A 10,873-nucleotide genomic window follows, 5' to 3' on the forward strand; every position below is an offset into this window, starting at 1 on the left:
ATTTATAACATAGATGAGACTTTTATTTCACCTACCATCTTGTAAGAAAAGAACTATAAAAAACACTATAGACATAAAATTGAAAAATGGGTACGCCTATAAATTCTTATTGTCATTAAGATCTGATTAATGGTATTTTAAAGGTGCCTACTCTAACTCCACAATTTCCCCCTACGTGTGGATCCTAGGAAGACACAAAGATATGTGCAAGTATGGTCTTTAGAGACAGTCAAGAAACATTGAAAACAATCTAAATGTTTCTACCAGGCATTGTATAAATAGATGAGACATTGAAAATGATATAGACCTGTGTGTGTATGTGTGTGTGTGTTAAAAAAATCAATATGCAAAGTCGGATCCTTTTTTAAAGGTACATAGATATACTCTTGTATGTTTTAGGTGTCTCTCTAGGCACACACAAGGGAAGCTTAATAAAAGACATACCTGAAACTTTATGGTATTAATTCTAGAGGGTGGGAGTATGAGAAATACTTTATTTTCTAAAACTGGAGTGCAGAAAAGTTATTAACTTTCACAGAGCCTCTATTCTTTTTACTACATCATGTTAAATTAGGAAAACTAGGTAAGAACACTTTTTCTGGTTCCTGGGACTTGAATTTTTTTTTCCCCTTAAGGCTAGCATACCACCACTTGAGCCACAGCTCCACTTTCAGCTTTTTGTGGCTAATTTGAGATGAGAGTCTCATAGACTTTATTGCTCAGGATGGCCTAGAACCACAATCCTCAGATCTTAGCCTCCTGAGCAACTAGGATTACAAGTGTGAGCCATCAGTACCTGACAGTAAAAACATTTTTAAAAGACAAGCATGGCTGGGAAGGTGGCTCAATAGTAGAGTGCTTGCCTTGCATGCACGAGGCCCTGGGTTCGATTCCTCAGCACCATATAAGCAGAAAAAGCTAGAAGTTGGGCTGGGAAGGTGGCTCAGTGGTAGAGTGCTTGCCTTGCATGCATGAGGCCCTAGGTTCGATTCCTCAGCACCACATAAGTGGAAAAAGCTGGAAGTGGCGCTGTGGCTCAAGTGGTAGAGCGCTAGCCTTGAGCTGAAGAGCTGAGGCACAGCGCCCAGGCCCAGAGTTCAGGCCCCAGGATGACAAAAAAACAACACAAAACAAAACAAACTAAAAACAACCACCACAAAAGACAAGCATTTGTCTGAGAAAATTATCATAATGTAACCAGTGAAATCAACTGACATAGGTAACTTACTCCTGGAAGCCAATTTTTGACCATAGCTAAATAAAATTTCTCCTTCAGAGATGGGTCTATCTAAAGTTTCCGTCTCCGTGACAGTAGCACTCAATGTGCTCTCCAGTGTGGATGAACGTGAACTGATCATCTGTACGGGAGAAGGAGCCTTGGGAGCTGCAGGAAATGGTATGAAGGGAACTGACTCTGGAGGTGCAGGCTGAGCAGGGAGGACCATGTCCTCAGGTTCTTCCTCTTTAGCCACAGACATTACTCTAAGAAGATAAAGACATATTTTTGGATTTATTAGGTCACTGAAAGTCTATAATCATTTTTATGTAAGGAAAACATTGGACTCAACAGCATAACATCTCCTTTAGCAAATCATTTCTGCCATTTATACTACTATAATTAACAAGATTTATCCTTTTTTTTTTTGTCGGTAGTAGAGCTTGAACTCTGTGCCTGGGTGCTGTCCCTCAGCTCTTCAGCTCAAGACTAGCACTCTACCATTTGAGCCACGGAGCCACTTCCAGTTTTTGGGTGGTTTATTGGAGATAAGAGTCTCACAGACTTTTCAGCTTGGGCTGGCTTTGAACTGTGATCCTCAGATCTCAGCCTCCTAAGTAGCTAGGATTACAGGCCTGAGCCACCAGCGCCCAGCTTATTCCTTTTTGTGTGTGTGTGTGCCAGTCCTAGGGCTTGACCTCAGGACCTGGGTGCTGTCCCTAAGCATCTTTCATTCAATGCTAGTACTCTATCACTTTGAGCCATAGTTCCACTTCCAGTTTTCCAGTGGTTAAATGGAGATAAGAGTGCCTCACAGACTTTCCTGCCTGGCTTTGAACCACAATCCTCAGATCTCAGCTTCCTGAGTGAGCCATCAGAGCATGGCTAAGATTCATTCTTCTAAAATTGTTTTTATGTTTTTTTTAATTTATTTTTTATTTGTGAACATACTGTACAGAGGGGTTACAATTACATGGGCAGGATAATGCGTACATTTATTACCAAGCATTGCAGCCTCCTCCTTTGGTTTACCATTCACATCCCTTCCCAGCCTCTCCCCTCCCCCCCTTGTTTTTATGTTTTAATCAAAGGCCAACTAGCAAGTTCTAGCAATGAAATACACACTTACAGTAATCAGTTATATGAAAGTAAACTGATATTAACTGAATAACTTTGTAAATGATGATCACATTAAGGTGAAATAATTTTCTATTTTATTAACAATCAGATGTCTTACTATAATCTGTTTCAAAACTTTTTAAGACTCCCCCACAGTATAACCCCTGCTTTCACTATATTTGATGTCGGTATAATTTGTGGAGGAGATGGGGAAAAACAAGTCGTTTAAGGATACAGGTGGACCTGTTGCAACAATGAGAAGTACAAGTTGTCATGTCAAAAAGGGGCGGGGAGGGAGGATTGGGGGGGGATTGGGTGGGGTGGCGGGGGGGAGGCTGGGAAGGGATGTGAAGGGTAAACAAAGGAGGAGGCTGCAATGCTTGATAAGAAATGTACTCATTATCTTGCCCATGTAATTGTAACCCCTCTGTACAGTATGTTCACAAAAAATAAAAATTAAAAAAAACACTTCTAAGAGGAAGCAAAGGCATAAATAAATTTCATAGAAATTTTAAAAAAGAACAATGTTTATAAAACTTCTTATTTCCAGTTTGGTAAAGGTATATTGCTTAGTGGTAGAACACTACCCTAGCATATTAAAGGCACTGGGTTTGACACCCAACACTGTAAAAACAAAAACAAAACAAAAAAACCATCTACCACCAACAACCCAAAGCGTAGTTTGTGGTTTACAAAGCTTCATATATCATGGCTGTGTTTTCCATGGGTCATAAAAATCAAATGTCAGAATATAGAGTTACTGAAAGTGAATATAATTCACCCTACCCACAAGTTCTACATTCAGTATTCAGTTAACAACAAATGGAATATATTAGAAAGCAAAAAGCATCTGTACTTTTTCCTTGTTATTCTCCCCTGAGCAATGCAATATAACAACTCTTCACAGAGCATTTACATTGAATTAGGTATTCTAAGTAATCTAGAAATGATGGTAAGTATATAAGAGAATATTCATTGATTATATGCAAATACTACGCCATATTATTATATAAAAGGATTTGAATATGTGTGAATGTTGGCATGAGTGTGTCCAGGTACCAATTCCCTGTCAGATACAGAGGGACAAGTATAGGACGGGAGCAGTGGCTCATGTCTATAAATTTTAGTGCATGGAGGAAGAGATCAGGGAGACTGTAGCTCAAGACTAGTCTGAGTAAAAAGTTGACAGGACCATCTCAACAAAAAAGCTGGGTATAAAGGTTCATGACTGTGATCCCAGCTACATGAAAGGCACAGGTAGGAGGAGCATAGTCTAAGACTAGACATGGGCAAAAACATGCGAACTTATACAAAAAAATAAAGAACAGCAAAAAAAGGCAGGAGGCATAGTTCAAATGGTAGAGCACCTATACAACAAGCATAAGTCCTGAGTTCAATCTCCAGTACTGGCAAAACAAAATGGAAACAGCAGGATGGGGGACAACTGTATGTTCTTTCTTACATAGCTCTTGGTTGAAGATCCTCTTGAAATGAATTAGGATTCTCTTCATCCAATGGCAGGTCTCCATCTCCCCATGGCTTAGGAATCTTCAAATCTGAGCTCATTATCTTCATTTTATCAATGGAAATCTCTGACAAAGTTGGGGTAAGAGCAGCTGCTGAGGGAGGTGTCAAAGTAGGAGTAACTGTTGGAGTATTAAGTGTGATGGCAGACATATCAGTCCCTACAGATTTTTCTTAAAAAGAGGAAAAATATAAAGGTTAGTAAAGAAAGGCAATATACATCGCTTCAGATCCCCCTTTACATTCTGGCATACAAATAATAGCAATAAGAATAACAATGGTGAGGGTTGTGGCTATGAATGAGAGATTAATTTAGTACAGTATAAGAAGTAAAAGAAAAAGGCTGGGAATGTGACTTAGTGGTAAGAGTGCTCGCCTTGCATGCATGAAGCCCTGGGTTCTATTCCTCAGTACCACTTAACAGTAATCTATCTGTTAGATTATGTACTTTAAGAAGTGGTGATATGGTTTAAATATCTCGAGGACTGAATGAAATTTAATTCCCATACGCAAGAGATATTTAGAGGTGGGACTGTTGGGAACTAATTAAGGGTGAAAAGAGGACTTGAAGTCAGGGGTTCCATGCTTTTCCACCATGTAGTAGTTCCTTCTGACATTTATGAAACAGCAAGGAGGCCCTTAACAGATGCAGTCCCTTAGTCTTGGACTTTCCAGCTTCCAGAATTGTAAGAAATTAGTTTACTTTCTTTACAAACTACCCAGAGTACGTGATATTCTGTTATAGAAATATAAGATGGTCAAGTGACAACTAATTCCTTAATTTCTTTGCAGAAAAGAAGTGATTTTCTAAAACCCAGTAAGCAATGACTATGTATAATCAAAAGCATCTTAGAAAACAAATTACAAACTTTTAGTTAATAGTTGCTTAAATTATAATTAAGTCAAAGAAATAAAGGTCATACCTTTTTCAGCAACTATTTCTTTCACAGAAAAAGCTATCTCATGATCTGAATCGCAGGGAGAGGAATCTGGAGTTTGTAATAACACGAGCTTAGGGGATGCTGGAGGTGAGCCAGGAGGAGTAGGCTGTGGGGTAGCCACTGGGGTATACACTCTTTCCTAAAATAAATGAGTAAAACAAGACAAATGGTGTTGATGATCATCAAACTAAAAATAATCAACAATAATACACAGTTCATCCATAGACTGTATAGAACTTAGGCAAAATAACAACAAAAAGGAGTCTCAAGTTCCCTGGGTCCTAACTGTCTAGTGTAAAAATGGCCTAAAGAAACTCTTTGGAACTTTACAACTTTGGAGAGGGAGATTGGGTGGAGGGGGGTCGGGGGGAAGATGGGAAGGGATGGGAAGGGGAAACAAAGGAGGAGACTACAATGCTTGATAAGAAATGTACTCATTGGGGCTGGAAAGGTGGCTTAGTGGTAGAGCGCTTGCCTTGCATGCATGAAGGCCTGGGTTCGATTCATCAGCACCACATAAGCAGAGAAAAAAGATGGAAGTGGCATTGTGGCTCAAATGGTAGAGCGCTAGCCTTGAGCTGAAGAGCTGAGGGACAGTGCTCAGTCCCAGAGTTCAGGCCCTCGACAGGACACCCCCCAAAAAAAAAAGAAAAAGAAATGTACTCATTATCTTGTCCATGTAATTATAACCCCTCTGTACAGTATTTTCACAATAAAAAAAAAAAGAAAAACTCTTTTGAAATCACCTCTGAATTAGGCCTCTCAAAAATTTTAAATACTCTTTTTTTTTGCTAGTCCTGGGGGATGAACTCTGGGCCTGGGCATTGCCCCTGAGCTTCTATTGCTCAAAGTGAGCTCTCTCTCTACCACTTAAGCTACAGGGCCACTTCCAGCTTTTTTGAGTAGTTTATTGGCAATAAGAGTCTCACGGACTTTCCTGCCTGTGCTGGCTTCTAACTGCTATCCTCAGATCTCAGTCTCCTGAGAGCTAGGATTACAGGTGTGAGCCACCAGCACTCAGCTAAAGTATTGTCTTTTAATACAGAAAAGAAGACTAAATGCATACAGCTTAGACCAAAAGCCCACTACCTTGATAGACAAGCCCTGCAATTTAACTGAAAAAAACAAAGCCCAGTGCTGGTGGCTCACACCTGTAATCCTAGCTACTCAGGCGGCTGAGATCTGAGGATTGCAGTTCAAAGCTTGCTGGGACAGGAACATCTGTGAGACTCTATCTTCAATTAACCACAGAAAACCGGAAGTGGGGGCTGGGAAGGTGGCTCAGTGGTAGAGTGCTTGCCTTGCATGCGTGAGGCCCTGGGTTCAATTCCTCAGCACCACATAAGCAGAAAAAGCCAGAAATGGTATTGTGGCTCAAGTGGTAGAGTGCTAGTCTTGAGCCGAAGAACTGAGGGACAGAAACCAGGCCCAGAGTTCAGGCCCCATGACTGACCAAAAAACAAAAACAAACAAACAAACACAGCAACAAACAAACCAACAAAAAGAAAACTGGAAGTGCTGCTGTGGCTCAAGTAGTAGAGCATTCACCTTGAACTGAAGAGCTCAGGGATAGCACCTAGGCCCAGAGTTCAAGCCCCATGACCGACAAAAAAACACACACACACACACACACACACACACACCAAAAAACAAAAACAGCCTTTAAGCACAAGAGGACCAGTATTTAAAAAGTAATGAAGAGATAAGGAAAAAGTGGGGGAATAGAAAAGAGGAAGACAATGGAAAGATAGAAAGTACTAGGGAAAAAAAAAAGGAAAATTTTAATGTTAATCTGTTGAGTATGCAACTACTCAAATGGTTCAAAAATTTTAAGAATCAAAAGCATAACAGTTACTTTCCTATTTGTGTCCTTTCTATACAATTCCTTTCCTCAGACTTGCAAATAATCTTAAGTCATTTCATAGGTATATATAGATATATATAGATATATCAATGGAATGAATCTGAAGCAATAGCACTACTTAAATCTTTGTAATTTATAGGATCAGAAATGATTATAGTTTTTACAACTGGTAATACAGAATATATTTGAATTTGTATAATTTCATGCTGCTATAACCGAATTCTATTTTATATAATAAAGCTGATCAAACAATCATTAATAAATATATTTATTAAAATATATTTTCGGGCTGGGAAGGTGGCTCAGTGGTAGAGCACTTGCCTTGCATGCTCCAGGCCCTGGGTTCGATTCCTCAGCACAACATAAGCAGGAAAAAAAAAAGCCAGAAGTGGCGCTGTGGCTCAAGTGGTAGAGTGCTAGCCTTGAGCTTTAGAGCTGAGGGACAGTGCCCAGGCCCAGAGTTCAGGACCCACGACCTGACCCAAAAATCTCTTGTAGAGATTAAAAACAGAAGTTAAACCAAAAAAACAAAAAAACAAAAAACCCACTAAGAGATCGTTTGACTGTACATAAATTTAAAAAGATTAAAAAGAGGCATTTTTGGAACATTTGGGAAAATTTGAAAATGGTCTCACTGTTTAAATATTAATATTAAATTTGGTGGGATATGATATGATATTTTAGTTACTGAAGAAAGCAACTTGTTCATTGGTGATACTGCTGATGCTTTGAGTTAAGGTATAGTGGTATCTGCAACTTTCAAGTCATTTTTAAAGGGCAGTAGATACAACAATTTAAAAAATAGGCCAATTTGTTATCAACTTTGAAATACAGATAAGGAAGATACAGACATTCAGTATATCATACTTTCAACTTTTCTGCAGATTTAAAAGTTTAAAAAAATGCTAAGCAAAACCTTTTTATTATAGCAATAAGAATTGAGAGGGGGCTGGGAAGGTGGCTCAATGGTAGAGCGCTTGCCTTGTATGCATGGGCCCTGGGTTCAATTCCTCAGCACCACATAAGCAGAAAAAAAAAGCCGGAAGTGGTGCTATGGCTCTTGAGCTGAATAGCTGAGGGACAGCGCCCAGGCCCAGAGTTCAGGCCCCACGACTGGGGACCCCCCCCAAAAAAAATAATTGAGAGGAGGCAGGTTAAGAAAGAGTGACAAAAATGAGGTGAGTCTGATCAAAGTACATTATATGCATGTATGTAAATATCACAAAGAAACCCCTTTCTAACAATGAATCTATGCTAAAAATGATAACAATAAGGAATAAAATTCTATCACAAAGTGTGATCACATGATATGTAGTTTAAAATTTATTTAAACCTATCAAAAAGTACCCTAGAACTCTTAAATCATGAAAGGAAAGTCACTTCTACCGGCACGCATGTTTCCGGCAAGCATGTTTCATTTGTTGAAATATCACCAGAAGCACTGGTGGTAGCAGGAGCTTGCTTCTTTGTTTCCCGGTCACCCAGCATGACAGCAATGGTCTCAGCAAGAGCTTCATTCACAAAATGGCTAATCATGTCTGAATTCACCGGAACACCCGCATCAACAAAGAGCTGAAGAGCACTGCCACTTGTTCCTTCCACTAAAAAGTGAAAGATTTTTCAACATAAGTGGGCAAGAAACGTAGGTACAACCTAAATCTTGATTCTTCAACTTTTAGAGTCCCCAATATGTGTGATTGTGCCAATATATGTGAGGATGGAAGAAGGAATAAAAGTGAAAATACAAACATGACAAAGACAAAGGTAAGTATTCATATTCTATCTCCACAAGCCAAAAGAGGGAGGAAAACATACAAATAAATTGCCTTTTTCCCACCACTAAAGAACTAAATAAATGTGGCTCACACCTGTAATCCTAGCTATCCAGAAGGCTGAGATCTGAGAATCACAGTTTAAGACAAGCCTGGGCAAGAAAGTAGTGAGATTCTTAACTAAAAGCACAAAGGAAGAGCTGATTTAGACAGAAAAAGGAAATCGATTTTGGCTATGTCAAAGGTAGGATGCCAGTAGAGCATCAAGTAGAATAGCAAACAGGTTTGGGTATAATGGCACGACTATTATCCTATCTTTTTTAGCAGTGGAGATTAGGGGTAAAAGGGGTTGGTTCATAGCTCAGTAGTAGAGGACCTGCCTAAGCAAGCATGAAGCCCTGAGTTTAAACCCCAGTACCACTCACACATACACACACAAAAGAAGTTCATTTAATTATTCGGTGAAGATGTTCTTAATAGGTATCAGTGAAGGGCAGGGCAGTAAAGAAGAAACATCTTTAATTGAGTAATTTATAGTCTAGTGAGTAAGAAAGACATATAAATCAACTATAGTCTAGTAATTATTATAACAAATTCATTAAATTATATGCATAAATATATATATACTTATACATATTTACTATGATAGAAAAATAGAGAGTTTGGAGTATAGGGATGAGGGAAACACCTTAATGTAAAAGCTGCAGTATGGAATAAAGGGAAGAAGGAACCTGTGGTAAATATAAACCCACAATGAACTAAAGGTTTTAACTTTTGATAACAAAAGAAAGAAAATATTCCATCTCACTTACCAATGTCAGAAGTCAATGATTCACTTGCTTCACTAACTGAATCACTGTCATTAGGCCTGGCCTGATGCTGGATTGGAAAGAGTCTAGAGATAATTCTTGACATTATTTCTTGTTCTACCCTGGGGGAATAAAAGAACTCCTAAGTTTGGTTGAAGTACAGAACATGTTACCCACATCATCCTTAAACATAACCTGTTCCCATGGTATAAACATTTACATATGGAAGCAGTCATCTGAAAAGTACATCTGGAAAGAAAAAAATGTATTTTCCAACAAGAAAAACCACATGAAACAGAATAAAAAACTCTTTCATATTAGTTTAATGAAAAGTTTAATGGAATGCCTAAATTTATGATAAGATTTGGCCAACGATTATCTGGCATATCTTGTGCCTCCAAGGTTTGATTCACATTGTGAGAGCTAATTTGTAAGATAATAACAAAGCAAAGCTAGAAGACAGTCTAGCTGCCTACTCTGCAGGGAAATAAATATGTAGATGGTAATACAAAGTAATATTCTCCCTAAAAGAAAGAAAATCTTTTTTCCAAATCATTTTCAGGAAAGGGAAGAGAAAAAGGAAAGGATAAAGAAAGACTTCTTTTGTTACATTTCTTTAGAACAGCTGAGACGCTTTAAAAATTATTATACAAGGGCTGGGAAGGTGGCTCAGTGGTAGAGCGCTTGCCTTGTATGCATGAGGCCCTGGGTTCAATGCCCCAGCACCACATAAGCAAAAGAGAAAAAAAGCTGGAAGTGGTGCTGTGGCTCAAGTGGTAGAGCACTAGCCTTGAGCTGAAGAGCTGAAGGACAGTGCCCAGGCCCAGAGTTCAGGCCCCATGACTGGACCCCCCACCCCAAAATAATTATTATACAAATGGTAGAAGTTGATTATAGCATATTTAGAGAATATATAAAAGTTTTTTTTATAAGTTTGAGAATGCTCACCATAATCCTTGATTCAAGGATAAATGTGGTTAGCAACTTGTTTTTATTCTGTGCATATTTATTTTTCAGGTCTTATATAGCTGTGCACTAGTATTTTTCAGTATCATCCAATATTCTTCTAAACCTAAGTTTAATGGCTCAATGAACAGTTCTTTAGTGTATAACAAACATTTCTTTTTTTCTTTTCTTTTTTTTTTTTGTCCGTCTGGGCTTGAACTCTGGGCCTGGGCGCTGTCCTTGAGCTCTTCAGCTCAAGGTGAGCACTCTACCACTTGAACCACAGCACCATTTTTGGTTTTCTGGTGGTATAGTGAAGATAAGATTTCACTGACTTTCCTGCCCAGGCTGGCTTTGAATCACAATCCTCAGATCTCAGCCTCCTGAGTAGCTAGGATTGTAGGTGTGAGCCACCGGTGTCCGGCTATATTTCATAATCTGGGCATGATAGTATACTATTAGAATTCTAGCTACTTAGGAGGGTGAGGTAGGAGGATCTCAAGTTCAAGTTCAAGGCCAGGTTAAACAACACAAATACCTTGTCTCAAAAAAACAAAAATAATCACTCCTGGGGCTGGGAAGATGGCTCAGTGGTACAGTGCTTGCCTTGCATGCATGAGGCCCTGGGTTCGATTCCCCAGCACCACATAAGCAAAAAGAAAAAAGCCGGAAGTGGCTCTGTG

General features: G+C 39.0%; 1 protein-coding gene across 1 annotated transcript in view; it reads right to left on the reverse strand.

Annotated features, from left to right (window-relative positions):
- Kiaa0586 (KIAA0586 ortholog) overlaps positions 1-10,873 on the reverse strand; it is a 106,186-nt gene that overhangs the window by 44,029 nt on the left and 51,284 nt on the right. The window contains exons 20-24 of the mRNA XM_013017235.1: positions 9,249-9,367; positions 8,057-8,265; positions 4,783-4,939; positions 3,798-4,032; positions 1,229-1,482 (exon numbers count right to left, since the gene is read on the reverse strand). Of these exons, the coding sequence (XP_012872689.1) occupies positions 1,229-1,482; positions 3,798-4,032; positions 4,783-4,939; positions 8,057-8,265; positions 9,249-9,367 (974 nt within the window). The remainder of the gene's footprint in view (positions 1-1,228; positions 1,483-3,797; positions 4,033-4,782; positions 4,940-8,056; positions 8,266-9,248; positions 9,368-10,873) is intronic.

This window comes from Dipodomys ordii, unplaced genomic scaffold (assembly GCF_000151885.1).
Source record: "Dipodomys ordii isolate 6190 unplaced genomic scaffold, Dord_2.0 Scaffold2, whole genome shotgun sequence".
NCBI classification, from domain to species: domain Eukaryota; kingdom Metazoa; phylum Chordata; class Mammalia; order Rodentia; family Heteromyidae; genus Dipodomys; species Dipodomys ordii.